We start from the raw sequence: 20,269 nt of genomic DNA on the forward strand, positions 1-20,269 counted from the left end.
CCTTGTATTCGGATATGTAGGCTAATATAGGCATAATTATTTATTGACACTACATAATTGCATAAATTAACATTTATAACATCAAATAAAATGAAATGTTATTGGTCACAAACACATATGTAGAAGATGTTATTGCGAGTGTAGCGAAATGCTTGTGGTGCAGAGAAATACTTCTGCTTAACGTTACATGCCTACATTCCCACGAACTTCGATCAGTTTATACACTCTGAAACTTCTGACAGCTACTGTTCTTATTTCATATCAATAAACTAATCATTGACCGTGTCCTCAATAATTCTTATTGCGCACAAACCTATTACATCAATACTTAACCCAAATAGCCAACACGATCTGTGATAGGCCTCTTAATGAATACGTTGATAAATTGCCCTGGGAGAAGAGTATATACGTAAGCAGTTATGCATAAATGCATCATAGACAGATGAGCGGGTTGAAAGTTCCAACCGTACCCAGGGTGAGTCGGAAGAGGGCAGGAGTGTGTATGTGTGTGTGTGTGAGAGAGAGAGAGAGAGAGAGAGAGAGAGTGTGGGAGGGCTTTCTCTCCCATCTGACTGAGTCTTTCACTATCATTCAGCCCTATCCACCAATGAGCCCATGATCTCATCAAATAGGCGGATTTGCAGGTACGCCCCGTCGGCTTGCACCGCCCCAGTGTCAGTGTGTGTATTTTTCCCTGCCCTTCTCTTTTTTTTGTAACTAAAGCTTGACGTGTAGAACGTCACACGTTGTTTCTCTCTTCACTTCGGTAACTTAGCGATATGGGTTATTTACTGTTAAACTGTTACATACGCCGGACGCACAACCGGCGCCTGGAGTGAAACAGAGCCTTGGAGAGATACGGACTATAAACTACAGTTGATCTCTCCAGCCTTCGATAAGTGAGGATATAACAACAGGTTAAGGAAAGTGAGTTGTTAAAAAAAACAATAGAATGGCAAATCCACCAAATACTGGAGGACACTTGTTATCCAACGCGAATATTAACAACAACAAAATTAAGAAATGTGGATACCTCAAGAAGCAGAAGCACGGACACAAGCGATTTTTCGTTCTAAAGGAGCCGAGCGAGGGCTTCCCTGCCCGGCTGGAGTACTACGAGAGCGAGAAGAAATGGAAAAACAAGTCGGCGGCAAAGAGAGTTATTCCGCTGGACTGCTGCCTCAATATCAATAAGAGAGCGGACTCCAAACACAAACACCTTATCGCCCTCTATACCAAGGACGAATATTTTGCTGTGGCAGCAGAGAATGAACAGGAGCAGGAGAATTGGTACAGAGTCTTAACTGATTTAATGAGCGAGGGGAAAGTGTACTCAGACGGCTCCGCATCCAATTCCGCGTCCTCGCTGGTGGGGTTTGATGAGGGGAACTACGGGATGATTACGCCGGTAACGGCTGTGTATAAGGAGGTATGGCAAGTTAACCTAAAATCCAAAGGGCTGGGACAGAGCCGGAATCTTACCGGGGTGTACAGGCTGTGCTTATCCAGCCGGACTATCAGCTTTGTGAAGCTCAACTCGGATGTTGCGTCCGTCAGTTTACAACTGATGAACATTAGGAGATGCGGGCACTCGGAGAGCTTTTTCTTCATCGAAGTCGGCCGGTCAGCAGCCACAGGACCCGGCGAGCTGTGGATGCAGGCTGACGACTCCGTTGTGGCGCAAAACATCCACGAGACTATTCTGGAGGCGATGAAAGCCATGAAGGAGCTGTCAGAGTTCCGGCCGCGCAGCAAGAGCCAGTCATCGGGCACTAACCCCATTTCCGTGCCCACCCGGCGGCACCACAACAACCTCCCCCCAAGCCAGACCGGGCTCCAGCGACGGTCGCGCACTGACAGCATGGCCAAAAAGTCCCCCATGAGTAAATTCACCTCCTGTCGGATACGCACTGCCAGTGAGGGAGATGGCACCATGCCGCGCACCTTGCCTGTGAACGGGAGTCCCCTCAGCCCTGATATTCACCGGACCCTATTAGGGAGCTCAAACACCATCACAGCCCAGCACTGCCGGACATTTGAATCCTCTTCCCTCCAGCACAGTAAGTCCATGTCCATGCCTCTGTCCCACTCCCCACCCACAGCCACCCCCAGCCCTGTCAGCCTGTCCTCTTGCTCTGAAAGCAGTGCTCCTCGCCCCTCCAGCTGCAATGCATCTGTCTCTGGCTCCCCCAGTGATGGCGGCTTCATCTCCTGTGATGAGTATGGCTCCAGTCCTGCAGCCCTGTACCTCACTCGCAGCAGTAACACTCCAGAGTCCCTAAGGGCAGACACACCCCCCTCCCAGGATAGCAGCGACTTGCATGGCTACATGGTGATGGAGAGGCAGAACCAGAACGGTTTCCGCCGGTTACCAGAGCTGGACAAGGCATACCGGAAACGCACATACTCCCTTACCACCCCGCCCCAGCACAGGGCGCCGCCCCAGGTCTCCTCCACCTCATTGGACGAGTACACACTTATGAGGGCCACCTATACCAGTAGCGGCCAATCGGGTCGCAGCTCTCACACCGCCTCTCCGAAAGTTACCTATCCTGAGGACTATGGCGATGTCCAGATAGGCTCCAACGGTCACCTAGGTGACTGTGGCTACATGCCCATGACTCCGGGCATTGCCGCTCAGACAGGGTGGGTCAAAGGTGATGCTTATATGCCCATGAGCCCCATGTGTGTGTCGGCCCCCAAGCAGATCATCAATCCCCGCTCTCACCCCTCTCCAGCTGGGCTCTGCTCCCATACCGACTCCCCTGGAAGCGTGTCTCTGGAGGACAGCGGCTACATGAGAATGTTCTGCGGGGCCAAGATGTCTGTGGACAGCTCCGACGGGAAGCTCACCAACGGGGAGTACCTCAACATGTCCCCTGTGGACCCCGTGGTCTCCCTCACCCCCCCAGACTACATCCTCACAGACACAACCCCCCAGCTTCACCCTCACCACAGACAGCCTTACTCCATCAGTTCCCTGCCCCGCTCTCTCAAAGCCCAGCCCCAGAGGAAGGGGGTTACAGACACAGACCAGTACGTGGTGATGAGTCTACAGAAGAAGAGGATAGAGGAAGAGTCCAACTACTGTCCCATCTCACCTGTCTGCTCCGCTACACCCCCCACCTCCACTCTCTCCTCAGCCCCCTCACCCCTCAGAGCCGGCACGGTCACTCAGGAGGGGGGTCTGGTCCACAAGGGGAGGGTGAGCCGGCCTACCCGGCTAGCCCTGGACTCTCTAAGGACGCTGCCCTGTATGATCGAACACCCCCTCCCCTCTGAGCCCAGGAGTCCCGGGGAGTACATCAACATCGACTTTGGCAACACTACACGCTACCCGCCCATCTCCGCCATGACTGAGCGCTCTCGTTCATCACTGGGCTCGGTGGACGGGCTGATGAGGAGTTCCCCGCCACTCTCCGATTACGTCAACATTGACGTCAGATCGCACTCTCCCAAACACGGCGATTCCCCTTCTTCAATAGGGTGCCTGGAGCCGAGTCCTGCACTTCCCTTGTGTCCCAGCCAGCCTCCCAGAGAAGAGCAGAGGGAGAGTGAGGAACAGGGGAAGATAATCGTTGTGGAATATCCTCTCCAAAAGCTTGCAAGCCCTGTATACCTGGTTGGTGATGTAAAAGACGACTACACTGAGATGACCTTCAGTCCTACCAACCCCCCTCCCTCTGCCCCTCTCCCTGCCACCCTGTGCCCCTCCGATGCCACCACCCCCCTGCCCACCAGCCCGTCTGCCTGTGTCCAGAGACTCACCCTGAGGGGAGAGGGTACAGTGGGTTCCCCCCCGGTTCCTGTCGAGACCTTCTTCCTTGGGTGTCCGTCCCTCTCCATCTCCCCTGTCAACCCAGACAGGGGGGCAAAGGTGATCCGGGCCGACCCCCAGGGGCGCAGGCGCCACAGCTCAGAGACCTTCTCCTCCACCACCATGGTAACGCCAGTGTGCCCGTCGTTTGCCCCCGATGCCAACAAGCGGCACAGCTCGGCATCGGTGGAGAATGTGTCGCGGCCGGTCCGGAGCTCGGAGGGTTCAGATGAAGAGTACGGGAACAGCAACAGCCCCATGTGCCGGGAGACGTCGGCCGGCTACCAGAATGGACTTAACTACATTGCCTTAAACCTGATGGAAGGGAGCCTGGGGGGTTGCAGCACTCTGGGGGGCAGTGAGGGACTGCTGAGGTTCAAGGCAGCGTGTGGATGCAAGGGGGGCATGAACGGTTTTAACACCAGCCCCTATGCCACCATGGGCTTCAAGGAGACTGCAACAGCAGTGAAAGGTGAGCCAGCACCGAATCTGTGTGGCGTGTGTGTTTGCATGCTTATCATGAGCCCATTCATTCATCCAGGTGTTCATTCAAACAGTCAGTGTGTGTCAGTGCTTGAGTAAAGATATCGCTTTAGTGATAGCAACCCATTTATTTGGCATATCTACCCGTTGCTAAGCAGCAGTGCACTCCAAGTTTGTCGTGTCCTAAGGAGACGTTGTGTGTTCGCTGTGTCAAACTGAAGCCAACATTCTAATAATGCCAGAGAATTTAGACTGCCTATGTGGCACGGACAGCAGCTGCCTATGTACGCGCGTGATTATCATTATGCGATAGCTCGGCACGCAGACCACGGGTTTCTATCCCTCATAGTCTGAACTCAACCAACCCACTGTAGCCAGCCAACTCACTCCACTGTGGCTTACTGTACACACTAATGTATCGACAGGCAGTGAAATTGAGCTCTGCTGCCCGGCTCTAGGGCTAGCAGCTCCCTGTCACTTTACCCAAGTGGAAAAAACAAACAGACTTGCGCAGTGATTACAAAGGCGCTGTTTATCTAGGCTGTATACTTGGTATTTGATATACCGTTGACGCATCCTATATTTAATGTAATTTTGTTTTTTACACGCCCTTTGTAATTAGGTGGCGAGACGGCATGATGGTTTTGAGCAACCTAGTCATGAGAGAGAGAGAAACAATATATATGTTTACGGAAGCAATGCAGTCTTATAAATGATGAAGCGCGCCCATATTAGCCTACTTTTTATGTGACAGTTTTATGTGCTGTATATTGAAGGAAAATATGAATATGGAAAAATAACCATGTTTTTCAAGCTGTTTAGTGTTCATCTGTTTATTATTGCAAGTCCGTTTAAACAAATGCATTGGTGCTTATAGCGTGACTATTAATTCGACCAGGGATATCAAGCAAATTTATAGCCCCTGGGCCACATTCGGTCTTCAACGAGGTCTGGAGGGCTGCACTAAAAATGTGTTATATTTCATTGCCCTCAAAAATAAAAATAAATGGTCTTCTAACCATCGTTTTTGGAATTTCCGATGCTCCCTGACTGTCGAGTGACTATTGGCGAGCTGCACAGTCAAGAAACTGGATGAATGCAGGTCCGTTGAATGCACAGTGATTATTAGTGAGCTGGACAGTCAAGAAACGGTATAATTTCTACACAGTTTCGATTTGGTTTTAGTCAACTTAAAGTATATTGAGTTTGTTTCCCCCCCCAAATGTTGTTTTCATTATTATACATTTTTGTTCGATGTAGATGTTTACTCAAACCACCCTCGGGCCAGACTGCCCCCCACCCGCGGGCTGGATCCCGACGTATGCTTGACAATTCTGAACTAGACCATAGACTTGAGATATTATTTCCTACTCTAAACGTGATTTATCAAACACGTGGATGGTGGATGCGATGAAACAGGACAGGGCAAGTTGAAGCACCATGATAAATGTACAGTAAATGTTCCAGCCCTGGCAAGCAGTATAATAAATGCTTGTAAACTGTGGTATTTGGATTGGATTAGGAGTAGCCCGTCACACCCATACAGTACATCAGTTAGCCCAAGACTGTGGGAAATATGCATGGTGTTGTGAAGTAAGTAATTGAAGTCGTTTCTATTCTGGATCAATGTGTGCCCTCGAGTCCCACCCAGCAGCATTCCCTGTTACGTAGTGATTATCTTTGTACCAGACTACGCTAGTACAAATGTACGAGAAAACATCCCATGGGGTTCAATGATGCAGAAGATGTTTTCCTCCGCATGCTAGAACAATCCATTAGGAATAGCCAACCCACTGGTCACACACTGGTTGAATCAACGTTGTTCCACGTCACTGAATTGTCATCTGTGTCCAGTGGGTATGGACCAGGGTTTTTCTTATTTCTATAACACAGTTAGGCTATATGTGCTCTGAGAGTTTACCTTAGGATACAGCAAATATAGTGGGAAGGAAACACATTTCTATTCAAAATGATAATTGGATAATGGGGACAGTTCGTTCATCTAACAAATCACACTTCAACCCCGGTAATGTAATGTGTAAATATTGATGCGACCCTGTATGAGATAGAGAGTTGGGGACACCAAAACATGACCTTTCACCTCGTTCTGGCAAATCTATGCGTGCATATGTCTACTGCAGCATCAGTATCTTGTACAAAATCAAATAACAATTGATATACCTTTTAAGCGCTATGTCATAAGTTACCATAGATCTGTACCCATTGTATAATAGGTTTGCACATTGATGGTGAAATATGAATGACTTGTAGGCCTATAGGTAGTGGTTACACAATGTTGTTGTTGTTGAAGCTCCCCACCGACATAGTGATCTGCAATGCACTGGTGAAGGGAGCTCTCTCTCTCTCTCCTCCTCCTCTTTCACTCTTCCTCCTTTTCTCTCTCCTCTGTCTCCCTCTCTGGCTGTATACCGTAGGGCTGGGTGCAGTCTGTGCACTGGGTCCCCCAGAAAAACAAGTGAGTCAGTTGTTTATCAGTTATCAGGTACTGGGCTTCAGGGCAGGAATGCAGGCATTGTGCAAAGGTTGCTGGGTGAGGTGAATGCTCACTTGTTTTTCTAACCTACTGGAGATGCTTTTGTTTTTTTTACTCTGAGGCACTTTACAAAACAGACCATAGTGTGCACACACACACACACACACACACACACACACACACACACACACACACACACACACACACACACACACACACACACACACACACACACACACACACACACACACACACACACACACACACACACACACACACTGAACTTGCTCTCTCGAGGACTAAAAGTATTCACACTTATTGGCCAAACATACTAAATCAAGGGTGTGTGTGTAGTTGTAGTATGTATTATGCCAGTGTATTTAAAAAAAATATATATATGTGCAATAAGGTATTTCTGTTGGGTTGTCTCTGAATGTGCATTTGAGCATGAGTATGTCTGCTGAGTTGTTTTCTAGGTAGGGCAGGCATTTCTGCACTCATGTGTTTTTTTCTACTAAATAAGTTGAGCAGGAAGAAAGACATGGCCCTAGGCTATGGAAGGAGAGGAGATGGGAGGAGGAGGAATGGAGTGACGTTAGTTTGTTTTTCAAAATCATGATAAAACAGACCACAGGGAGCCCGTAGGTAGAGGGAGGGAGAGGCTAAAGAACGAAGGAGGGGGAGAAAGATAGAAAGAAAGGGAGCAGTGTTGATCCGGTAAAAGTTGGCCGTGGCTGGCTTGCCTGGTTATTTACGGGATTCCTGAAAAACAAAAGATCAGCCGGAGAAAGAACAGTTAGCTGTGTTTCCGGAACGGCCCAATACTCTGCCCCGATCAGGAATGCTGTCAGGACAGCCAGCTACTCACTAACACTCTAATCATAAACACCCACCCCACAGAGAGGCTTAGACTTCAGCCACAGGCCTCACTGTGTATGTGTGTGTTTACTAAGAAATTACCGGCTTTTCCACATTCTCCCCTCACCATCACAAGGCGAGACAGTCTACATTCCACATGCTCACATTAATTTTCGAGTGGCTAGATTTGAAATGCAAATCATCTGAGGCTGAAATGACCTTTTTTATTGTGTGTGTGTGCCTGCTGCTCTTTTGACAAACACATTATATTAGAGATAAAGCCTTCAAAGCTCTTTACCTACACACCAAGGATATGGGCCTGACATCCTGTTCTAAACGTGTGTGTGCACGCGTGTGATAGTGTGACAGCTGCTGTGTGTATCTGTGTGTAGATTACTCTGGCCTTGTGTTTTTGTGAATGAGGGATCAGGGTTTGCGATGTATTAGTTTATTGGCTCATTGAGCTGATGGTCGGTCGATAGCGTTTTTGCCAGTGTTGTTGTTTTGGTTTGGGAAATTGCATACACTCACTGACAGGGGATGGGGTGAGGGGTCACTGAGTGGGTTGGAGGCTGTTTAAATTTCAACACGCCCCTGTACGGCCCACCCCCACCCCTCGCTATGCCCCCATCAGAAGTGGGACCTTTGAACTGCCCTTGGGTGTGCAAGGGCTGTTGGGATTAGCATGTTGCCTGAGAAACACCAGATATCAGCAAACAGAAGAAACATGCACACTATTCAGTATTTAGCTATTTATCTCCCCTACTGTCTCGTTCTCTCTGTGTCTGACTTTCTCTCTAATCTTTATCTCTCTGTCTATCTTCTACCTCTCTTTTGTCACCTGACGTTCTCTGTTTTTCTCTGAAGCTCTTTATCATCCCTCTCTCCTGCCTCTCTCCATTCCTCATGTCTTCCCCTTGTTTACCAGAGCTCGCTCTCTCTCTCTTCTCTGGCCGGGGTTAGTCAGGTGTTTGGTACAGACAGAGGGAGACGGGGGAGTTGACTGACTCACTCTCTTCATGTTTTTATTTAGGAGCCCTGACCAAACCCTCTCACCCCCTTTTCTTCCCTCTCTACCTCAGTGTGTGTTTGTGAGTATGCCCGTGTGTGTTAGCAGATGGTGATGGCCGGGGTCTTGCACCTGCGCCTCCAAGCACTGGTTATCTGGCCCTTCAGAGGGAGTGACAATACGCTAATGACCAGCACCATCTGCCACAACAACAGAGAGAGAGAGAGAGAGAGAGGAGGAGAGACGGACAGAGAGAAAGGAGGAGAGACGGACAGAGAGAGAGATGGTGGCGAGAGGGGGGTTGGGATGGGGGGGTGGGGTGGGGCAAAAAGCCAAATATCACTCTATCCTGTATCCTACTCTCTCTCTCTCTCTCTCCCTCTTTCACTCACTCCCTCTCTCTCTTTCTTTATCTCCCTCACTTTTTCTAGCATTAGTTTATCTTTTCGGTAAATCATGTGATCTGGCCTCCAAGTCAGTTGGTCTCTGCCCTCCTCTCTCTCTCCTTCCAGAGAGCCTTCTGTCTATAGTGCCTAGTTCCAGCTGAGTGCCACTGATTGGCTTTAAGGACAGACCATGGAGGTTTGTTTAATGACTAATTAAACAAGTAGCTCATCAGATAGATAATCAGCCCCATTACAGGAATTCCTTGAATTGCCTTCTGTTTTATGGACTTTGAATAGAATAATGGCTTTCATTAATTTGAACTAAATTAGTTAACTAAATTAACTTTACTGAGGTGGTGTGATTTTAGAGGATATCATAGCAGTGCTGAAAAAGTCTGATTGAATTGTCAGCTGCTGTGTGTGGTTAATTATAGAGCAGTCCTATAATAAACCTAGATGTAGTGGCATATTTAAAAAATAATATATTTTGTCCTCACCTGTCCTCCCTCCCTCCCCTGTCTCTCTCTTTCACCCGTCTTTCACGTCTTTCACCTCTCCCTCCCTCCCTCCCTCCCTCCCTCCCTCCCTCCCTCCCTCCCTCCCTCCCTCCCTCCCTCCCTCCCTCCCTCCCTCCCTCCCTCCCTCCCTCCCCTCCCTCCCTCCCTCCCCTCCCTCCCCTGTCTCTCTCTTTCACCCGTCTTTCACCTCCCTCCCTCCCTCCCTCCCTCCCTCCCTCCCTCCCTCCCTCCCTCCCTCCCTCCCCCCCTCCCTCCCTCCCTCCCTCCCTCCCCTGTCTCTCTCTTTCACCCGTCTTTCACCTCACCCTCCCTTCCTCCCTCCCTCCCTGTCCGTTACAGTACCTTTGAGTAAACTAGGGCGGGATGTTCCATGGGTAGATAAAAACTCTGTCAATGTTCCCTCCATTTAGCTGGGAGTTAAGGAGGATTACATTCTGCTCAGGATTAGACATTGTTGAGCAGCTTGTTTTGAGTTAGGGGAACGGAGAGCACACACACTGAGGTGTTTTTCCCAAACAGTGAGGTGAGTTGAAGTTAGGATCAATTAAGCCTCATTGTGCTCATGTCCTGACTTCTCAGATACAGGCTTCAGTCCCTCAGCCAACTACTACAGTTACATCATAACACAGCTCTCATGTCCTCTCCTCTCCGCAGAACAATGTGTATGTTTATGTTTGACAGTCAGTCAGATGTCAACTGCATGTGTGTGGGTGTGAGTAGTGCTCTGAGACATGGTCGTACAAATGGCTAGATTAGTGTGTTGTTGGATTACCTTGGCCATTTGTGATGAAGTTTAATCGGTGTCCCAGAACACGTGCGTGTGTGAACGGGTGGGGGGCCTTCTCCTTGGCACAAGGTAAAATTTAAATTGAAAAAGAAATATAAACACGTGCGATTTGTAATAATAGAATAGAAATGGGTGCTGGGCTCTCTTTAAGGGCTTGTGCCGTGACTGAATATAATTGCCCAGCATGTGACATGATTTTAAATGAACGCATTTCTCCCCGTGCACAGAGAAGCACTTGGCGGTTGGACAGAGGTGTGTGTGTAATGTAATAGGCTATTGCGATAATGACTTTATACTATCAGAGGAAATGTAATGGCTGTAATGGAAGTGATGGTTATTGTCTGACCTCGTTTAGTAATTTAGGCCTATTTGGATGATGCCAAGCGGTTTTTACGTGATCTCCTCACCCATTCCTTCTTATCCTTCTTTCTTTAGTTCACACTTTTTCCCTCCCTCTTCCTATCTCAAAAATTGAAATGTTCACATTTCGCATGATTTTTTAACACAACCCTGTGCCGAAACCAAAAATCTACCTCCCCTCCCTACATACACCACTACCCCCCCACATACACATACATCACTACCCCCCTACATACACCACTACACCCTCCACTCCCTACATACACCACTACCCCCCCTACATACACCACTACCCCCTCCCCTCTCTACTTACACCACTACCCCCTACATACACATACACCACTACCCCCTACATACACCACTACACCCTCCCTCCCCTCCCTACATACACCACTACCCCCTACATACACCACTACCCCCTACATACACCACTACACCCTCCCCTCCCCTCCCTACATACACCACTACCCCCCCTACATACACCACTACCCCCTCCCCTCTCTACTTACACCACTACCCCCTACATACACCACTACACCCTCCCCTCCCCCCCCCCCCCTACATACACCACTACCCCCCTACATACACCACTACCCCCTCCCCTCTCTACTTACACCACTACCCCCTCCCCTCCCTACATACACCACTACCCCCCTACATACACATACACCACTATCCCCCTACATACACATACACCACTACCCCCTCCCCTCCCTACATACACCACTACCCCCCTACATACACATACACCACTACCCCCTCCCCTCTCCTCCCTACATACACCACTTGTTGTGTGATTAGCTGTCTTTGTGTGTGTGTTATGAATGTATAATGTGTTTGTTATGAATGTGTTAATCGTGTGTGTCCTTCCTGGAAGCTTGTGGGTGTGTCTGTGTGTGGGTGGCCTAGATAGGAGGAGGAGCTGGCCATGTTAGCAATGTAAACAACGTGGATGTTGTTGTTGTTTGTTTGGTGTTTGTTTGTTGTTTGTTTGTCCTGTGGGCTCTTGACTTGCTGAGAAGAGAGAGAAAGAGAGCGGAGAAGGGAGAGCGATGGCTGATGATATTACATCTCCCCATGTCCCCCCTTCCCTCTTCAGGCGTGGCAGAAAGGCTACATTGGGGTAAGTCCTGTTAGGAGAGCTACAGGCCTGTTATGTCTGAGCTATGCTACTGCTAGTAGAAGCATATAATCAACTACTGCTAGGAGAACCATATAAATCAACTAGTAAGCACATAAGCACATGTTTACTGTACTTTAAACTACTGTACTAGCAGTACAGTACTGTGTGTGTGGTAGAGTGTTCCTGGCCTGAGAGATGCAGGTCTAAATATAGCCAGTGAGAAATACATAACTCATGTAGAGAGCAGTGTGTACGTGTGGGACGGGGTAGGGGTACCTTCCAGGGAAGGGTAGCGGGGTCTGTGTGGCATGGCTGCAAGGAGGAGGGTTACAGAGTAACGGGTTCATTTATCCCTCCCTCTCCCCCTCGCTCTCTATCTCTCTCCCTCTGTGATCAGCGTGTGTAAGATTAGCTGTGTTAGGAGAGGTTGTCTTTCTCAGCTGACACACTGCACTCAGCAGGGCTGGTTGAGTCTCCACTGATAAAAGGAGATTGTGATAGCTGGGCAGGAGTGTGTGATTGGTAACCAGAGATGTGTGTTTAGAGACCTGGCCTGTGTGTCTTGAGATGATTCAACTCTGATTCCCAGCAACCTTCCCTCATCCCCACTCCCTCATACCCCTGTGTCTGCAACCAACAGGTCTGAACCGGCCCTGCTGGCACACACGCATGGCCTCACCACATTCTCATGTCTGTGTGTCAGGTTGATTGTGTTACTCTGGTTTTCCGACCCTTTCCTCCTTTCCCTGACCCCTCAGAGAAAGTGACTGGGCCTTGGTGTAATTGGCCCTGTGAAATTCAAACTACTACTGTGAACTTTGCCCCCCTCTTCCCGTCCCACACATATAACACAATTGACCACTCAGAGTGGTCTGTGTGGGACAGGGAGAGTGAGGGCAACATTCACAGCAGTTGTTTTAATTTCTAGTTTGAACACAGAAGTGAGAAGGCATTTTATCAGCTGTGTTGTTATGGGTACCCACATGAAAAATGATTACAGTTCACTATAGAATTCTACAGTGCTTATTGTAGAGTTATATTGTAAACTGTAGTATATTGTAGAAAACTCTACTTCACACTGTAGGATCCCTTGATCATGTGTAGTAGTTACTATATAATGTTGGAGAATACTATAGTATACTGTATTATCCGAGAAAAAAACTGTAGTAAATATTACAGTAATATCTGCAAAAACACTACAGTCCACAAAAACATGACACTTTTTTAACTATAGTAAATACAGTATTTAATTTGCATATATCCTGCCCATTACCCTCCCCAATATCGCCATTTGTGCCACCAATAATTGTGAAACCCACATGCCAAGAATAGACCATATATTTTGTTCCCTACATGATATAGAAAACAGAAGAAGTTTTGAAAGCAACACATTGACTGTAGTACTCACGCTTCAAAAACTCTTGACCATTGTTACTCTCCCTTCCGGGATGGCTATAGGGCCCTACCTTGCCCTCCCTTTGGCAAATCAGATCACGACTCCATTCTGCTCCTCCCTTAAGGCAGCAACTCAAATAGGAAGTACCCCTGCTAAGGTCTATTCAATGCTGGTCTGACCAATCGGAATACATGCTTCAAGATTGTTTTGCAGACGTGAGTAAGACATTTAACCATGTTAACCCTTGCAAGTCTGCCGGCCCAGATGGCATCCGTAGCCGCGTCCTCAGAACATGTGCAGACCAGCTGGCTGGAGAGTTTATGGACATATTCAATGTCTCGCTATGCCATTCTGCTGTCCCCACTTGTTTCAAGATGTCCACCATTGTTCCTGTACCCAAGAAAGCAAATGTAACTGAACTAACTGATTATCACCCTGTAGCACTCACTTCTATCATCTTGAAGTGCTTTGAGAGGCTAGTTAAGGATCATATAACGTCCACCTTACCTGACACCCTAGACCTACTTCAATTTGCATACCGCCCCAATAGATCCATGCAATCACCATCGCACTGCGCACTGCCCTATTCCATCTGGACAAGAAGAATACCTAAGTAAGAATGCTGTTCTTTGACTATAGCTCAGCCTTCAACACCATAGTGCCCACCAAGCTCCTCATTAAGCGTGGGGCCCTGGGTCTGAACCCCGCGTTGTGCAACTGGGTCCTGGACTTCCTGGCGGGCCGCCCTCAGGTGGTGAATGCATGAAACAACACCTCCACTACGCTGATCCTCAACACAGGGGTCCCACAAGGGTGCGTGCTTAGACCCCTCCTGTACTCCCTGTTCACCCATGACTGCATGGCCACACACGCCTCCAACTCAATCATAAAGTTTCGCAAACAACACAACAGTAGGCGGCGGAGGAGTAGGTGAAGGCCCTGGTGGAGTGGTGCCAGGAGTAATAATCTCTCCCTCAACGTCAACAGAACGAAGGAGCTGATCATGGACTTCAGGAGACAGCAGAGGGAGCACACCCCTATCCACATTGACAGGACCGCAGTGGAGAAGGTGAAAAGCTTCAAGTTCCTCAGTATACACATCACTGACAATCTGAAATGGTGCACCCACACATAAAGTGTGGTAAAGAAGATGCATAGCGCCTCTTAATCCTCAGGAGGCTGAAGAAATGTGCCTTGACTCCTAAGACCCTCACAACACCGGGGGAACACTACAGCACCCGATGTCACAGGAAGGCCAAAAAGATAATCAAGGACATAAACCACCCAGGCCACGGCCTGTTCATCCCGCTATCATCCAGAAGGCGCGGTCAGTATAGGTGCATCAAAGCTGGGACCGAGAGACTGAAAAACTGCTTCTATCTCAAGGCCATCCCTGTTAAATAGCCATCATTAGCCAGCTACCGCAAGGTACTCAACCTTGCACCTTAGAGGCTGCTGCCCTATGTACATAAACATGGAATCACTGGTCACTTTAATAATGGAACACTAGTCATTTTGATAATGTTTAAATACTGCTTTTACTCATATGTATTCTACCGTATTTTAGTCAATGCAATTCCGACATTGCTTGTCCTAATGTTTATATATTTCTTAATTCCATTCTCTTTACTTTTCGATTAATGTGTATTGTTGTGAATTGTTAGGTACTACTGCACTGTTGGAGCTAGGAACACAAGCATTTCGCTACACATCTGCTAAATTTCGGTACGTGACCAATACAATTTGATTTGATTCATGCTATAGTTGAACTATAAATTATACTACTGTGAATACAGTAAAGGCCCTCAAAACACTACAGTTAATACTATAGTATTTATACCATAGTATATTGTATAGTATTTTTTCATGTGGGTAGTGTGCGTTATTAGGTGTAGTGTTATGGCTAGGTTTTGTAACCTACCTCAGTGTTTCCCCTAGGAAATGTATAGTTTTAAAGCATATTTCCTGCAATTCTACACATTTTGCCATGTTCTTATGCTGTCGAGTGTCTCAAACATTATCACAAAATTAATTAGATTCTCCCTGACTGTCTATTTTTTATTTTGGTGATTGTTAGTTTTCAACGATGATCTGATTAAGAAAGATACACAGTGCATTCGGGAAGTATTTAGACCCCTCCATCAATCTACACACAATACTCCATAATGACAAAGCAAAAAGAGGTTTGTGTCTACAAACTTTATATATGGTTTTAGTCGTTTAAGTTTACACTGAAAGCGATTTACCGAAAATAATAATAAAACATATATACTGTATTTTGGTAAGGTTGGACAGCTATGAGGTTTGGTTCCCATTAGCAGGCTAGTTCCTGCTTCCTGGTTTACTGTCTCAGACAGAGCACAGCACATGGTGAGACAGGATGTCTGTGGAAGTGGGTCAGCCCCTCTAATGTGCTTAGCAGGTTAATGGAGACGCTAATCAGCCTCGTGTGTGTGTGTGTGTGTGTGTGTGAATCACTCCTCTATATACTATAGTAAACGATGTACTGCTCCTCCTCTGTGACTGAAGTTTTGGGTATAAGCAGTGCACTTCTCTTTCTCCTAGTCGGTGGGTATAGGGGATCAGTAGTCTGGAAAAGTACCAGTATTTTAGTGTTTTGGGCTGACCTTTTCGTTTCAAGTTCTGGTGTTATGCCGTGCGTGTGTTTGTGTGTGTGTGTTGTAACACTGGGGGTTCTGAATTGGGGGTTTGTTTAAGAGAGTGACGATCACATCGAGCTCTGTGAAAACACCTCTTGTTCTCTGCTTGGAAAAGAGAGGAGTGAGTGAGTGAGGCATTGCTATGTGCTGTTAGCTGAGACTTCCGCTGCCATGTGAGCACTGCATGCAAATCACACCGCACAAACAAGGAGCAAGGAGCAAGGAGCAAGGGTGAGAGAGAGAGAGAGAGAGAGAGAGAGAGAGAGAGAGAGAGAGAGAGAGAGAGAGAGAGAGAGAGAGAGAGAGAGAGAGAGAGAGAGAGAGAGAGAGAGAGAGAGAGAGAGAGAGAGAGAGAGAGAGAGAGAGAGACGGAGAGAGAGACGGAGAGGGAGAGAGAGCTTACACAAGGCCAGAAAAACACTGTGTATACGTACGTACATGTTTGTCAGTGGGTGTTTGTTTTAATCACATTTCCTATTGCTGCAGGATTATTTTCCTCCTGTAATCACTGGCTCAAATTCAAGATCCTACATCTGTATGTGCTTCTGTGAGTTCTGTATTATTAGCTCTGGGTTGGTTATTATATCCTTGTGGGGACCGAAAATAACCAAAAGTCCCCACAAGGATAGTAAAACAAGGATAATTCACCCTCGTGGGGACATTTCCCACGTCCCCATGAGGACAAAGGTTATTTTACACTAAGGGGTTAGGTTTACGGTTACAATTAGAGTTGTGGTTAGAATTTGGGTTTGGTTGAGGGGTTAGAAGTTAGGGTTAGAAATGTATTTTAGGTTCCCATGAAGATAGAAGAACATAATGTGTATGTGCGAGTGATTTATGAGGTTGGAATGGGAGCCACAGAAGAGAAAGGTCAAACGGTGTATCCCCACTCTGTTACCAAGTATGGAATAAGTCTTCTTCAGCAAGGGGGAATTGTGTGTGTGTGTGTGTGCGTGCGTGTGTTTGTCAGCTGGGAGCAGGTGCTTTTGCGGCAGGGGGAAAACCGTGGCATTTAGCACTATGCAGCTGACGGAGTACAGTCTCCAATGACGACAAACACAGAACCATACAAGCACTAACTGACACACACACAAAACAACAACACACTCATGCACACACACGTCATTTTCAAAGGAAAAGATAGCGAGATCGTAGTGGGACAGAAAATGTAATGCATTCCAATACCTGTATGTGTAATTTGCTAGTAGATACATACGGCAACCTATTTAACCAAATCCCTCCCCTCTCTGTTTCTCTTTCTCTCCAATCAGACTGAACACTGATGGCACCGCCCCCTCTTACACCCCCTGCTCCTCGCTCCCTCTCTCTTGTTCGCCTGGCTGTGAATGAGGGATAAAGCTGCAGCCTAGTGACGAAGTCGCCACGCAGACAGCTGGACCATGTGCTGCAGTAGACAACCTTTAACCTCCACCATCCCCTCCCCAGGGGTCAACGGGACCACCATCGTCACGGCAATGTGGACACCCCCCCCTTCCAAGCTTCCTATCCTCCCCACATTCGGCACCCAAATATTAAGGGTCCGTCGCTGCTGCTCTCTGAACAACTACAACTTAAAGGACTGTACTCATCGATGATTATCTATGTACATACAAAGTTACTTCTGCAAAATAATTATTATAATTATTATTATTATTCCACTGGTTTTCGTTTGGCTTTGGCTGACAGGGCCAGTTACCCTCACTTTAATAACCTGTGAACCAAACCTGGAGATATTCCACACACTCCCACTCACACACGTTATATATACGTACACATCACATATTTATTTATTTATATGTGTGCACTTTGTTGTGTATATGTGTTTGTGTGGATGTGTACACTAAATTTGTACGAAAGAGAGTTGGCATTTTACGAACATATTCAGTATATAACAATGTACTAAGTTAACAGTTGCTTAAAAGCCTACCTCAGAGCAAACCAGGTTAGTACTTATTTACACACCAGAAGTGTACAAAACATTAGGAACACCTGCTCTTTCCATGACATAAACCGACCAGTTGAATCCAGGTGAAAGCTATGATCCCTTTTTGATGTCACTTGTTAAAGCCACTTCAATTGATACATGGATTGTGTATGTGTGCCATTGAGGGTGAATGGGCTAAACAAAATATTTAAGTGCCTTTGAACGGGGTATTGTGGTAGGTGCCAGGCGCACTGGTTTGAGTGTGTCAAGAACTGCAATGCTGCTGGGTTTTTCACGCTCAACAGTTTCCCGTGTGTATCAAGAATGGTCCACCACCCAAAGGACATCCAGCCAACTTGACCCAACTGTTGGACGCATTGGAGTCAACATGGGCCAGCATCCCTGTGGAATGCTTCCGACACCTTGTAGAGTCCATGCCCCGACGATTTGAGGCTGTTCTGAGGGCAAAAGGGGGGTGCAACTCAATATTAGGGAGGTGTTCGTAATGTTTTCTACACTCAGTGCATACAGAGATATATTTATTTATTTTCAGAGGTGAATGATTTTATGAACACCAATCCAAAGCCTTACTTATCTACTGTCCACTGTTACTGACAGACATTTAGTTTGGACCTATAAACACGCAGAAAATCTAAAACTTAAACCGATCGCCATGGAGATGGAATTTTTGTCTGAGCAGCCGGAGAGGAAAAAATCTTTCCTCTTTCCCTCTGCTAGCATAGATTCCTGAGATTATTACAGTTTGTTCACATATAGGTACTATATATTAATGTCATAGTAATATATGTATCATTGCATACAAAGGTTAGGAGAAGAATCTCTTAGGCATTATTCCACACACACAATGCAAATACAGAGAAGAGAAGGAAGTAGGACATGCACACCATCGTCACACACACATCCCAGTTTGACCTGGGCTTCTGGTAGTCTTTAGTGACTAAAACACCATTATAGAGACAAAGCGGAAGGTACCTTTATATACTTTAACCTATTACCTTGTTGTCTCACAACAACCCACCTGTGACATGTTTTCTCACATGATGCCTCAGCACTGAGCCTCTGGTAAGCTGTGATAGGCTATTTGGCACATAGGTGAGCTGTCATTGGGCGGGTGGGCAGACACATATACACACCTGGCTGTTCAGGGAGGTTTTGACATGATTGAAGCCATCGCTGCTGCTTTGGGATCTGACACTGAGTGAGGAGACACCAGAGCTGACGCTGCACGGTCTTGCACTTACAAACTCCCTAGATTGTAAACACAAGACACTTTTGAATGTAGTCTATTCCATGTTCTCCTCTTGGGGAATGTAACCACCGTGACAGCAAGGAGAAATACCACACCAATACTAATAAAAACAACTACTACAACAACTTCATGCAGAATGAGGCAACAAAAAAAAACAGATACGAAAAGCAGTGTCACTTACTTTGAGTTTGTTGGTACTCAACGTTTGCCTATATACTGTAAATAATGTACAAATACAGAGAATTACAAGTGAGTGCAAGCTGAACCTTTAGCTTTGGAGATATTTTAAGTTAAATATGATAACTTATGTTGTTTGTACTGTATATATGTGTTTGGAGTGAATTCTTGGAAATGAAAGCACTAATTATTGTTATATACGCCAAGCAACAAAGTTTGGACTTGATTTTTTTGAAACTATTATTACAGGATGGTCTTGTGAAATGAATGCCACTACAAGGACACTTTCTAATGCTGTAATGCCAAGATAGATTTTAAGAGAAATTATTAATTAAAAGTTAATTCTTGCTACTTAGGTACAATTCACGAATGGCATATGCAATATTTACATTTCTTTACAGAGAGGTACCACATTTATAAATGTAATGTTAATAATCGTTGTTAAACCTCAAAACATGTCATTTTTTGGCCTATTTGTAAAATGTTTCTGCCAATTTCTATTGGAACGTTTTTTTTGTTTGTTTTTGCTATTGGAGCCTATTGGTGTTTTTTGCATTTGGATAACGTTCCCGTTGGGTTTTAATTTAGCATCTAAAGGATAAGATAACATGACAAACTAGCTTAACTTGCTGTGTCTTCCATTGTAAATACTTAATATCTTATTGCTTATTGTGGTTCTACTAAGAGATTATAATTTAAACCTAGTGTAGTTACCATGGCTTTGGACTGTATTGATTCTTTATAGACACATGCAATAAATAATAACACTATTTAAGAAAGCTAATGTCTCTGTCTTCTCTCTCTTTCCTCCCCTCTATATTTCTTCACAAACAACTGTGGAGTTTTTTTTCTCTCTCATCTGAATGGCAGAATGAAGGAGCATCACCAGTCTCCTCAGACACCAGATGACTCAATTAGTTTTAGGGCTTGTTCAATGACAGGGTTTCTTCATTACATCAAATAAAATCCCTCTCTCAGAATGTCCTTTGTGTCTTAGCCACTCATGT

The 20,269-nt window shown here is 46.4% G+C and overlaps 1 protein-coding gene across 4 annotated transcripts; it reads left to right on the plus strand.

Moving 5' to 3' along the window:
• The first annotated feature begins 683 nt into the window (after positions 1-683).
• LOC118372756 (insulin receptor substrate 2-like) lies at positions 684-20,041 on the plus strand. Of its 4 annotated transcripts, none has more exons than XM_052522329.1 (3): positions 684-4,289; positions 14,896-14,956; positions 17,163-20,041. In XM_052522329.1, the coding sequence occupies exons 1-3, from the start codon at positions 953-955 to the stop codon at positions 17,239-17,241; spliced, it is 3,477 nt and encodes a 1,158-aa protein (XP_052378289.1). In that variant the 5' UTR covers positions 684-952; the 3' UTR covers positions 17,242-20,041. The 4 variants fall into 4 exon arrangements, 3 of the variants coding, with proteins under 3 accessions (XP_052378289.1, XP_052378290.1, XP_035614645.1); XR_008139774.1 differs by lacking the exon at positions 14,896-14,956 and adding an exon at positions 11,735-11,835 and having other exon boundaries at positions 685-4,289; XM_052522330.1 differs by lacking the exons at positions 14,896-14,956; positions 17,163-20,041 and adding an exon at positions 6,736-8,927.
• The last annotated feature ends 228 nt before the right edge of the window (positions 20,042-20,269 follow it).

Source organism: Oncorhynchus keta, chromosome 7 (assembly GCF_023373465.1).
Source record: "Oncorhynchus keta strain PuntledgeMale-10-30-2019 chromosome 7, Oket_V2, whole genome shotgun sequence".
NCBI classification, from domain to species: domain Eukaryota; kingdom Metazoa; phylum Chordata; class Actinopteri; order Salmoniformes; family Salmonidae; genus Oncorhynchus; species Oncorhynchus keta.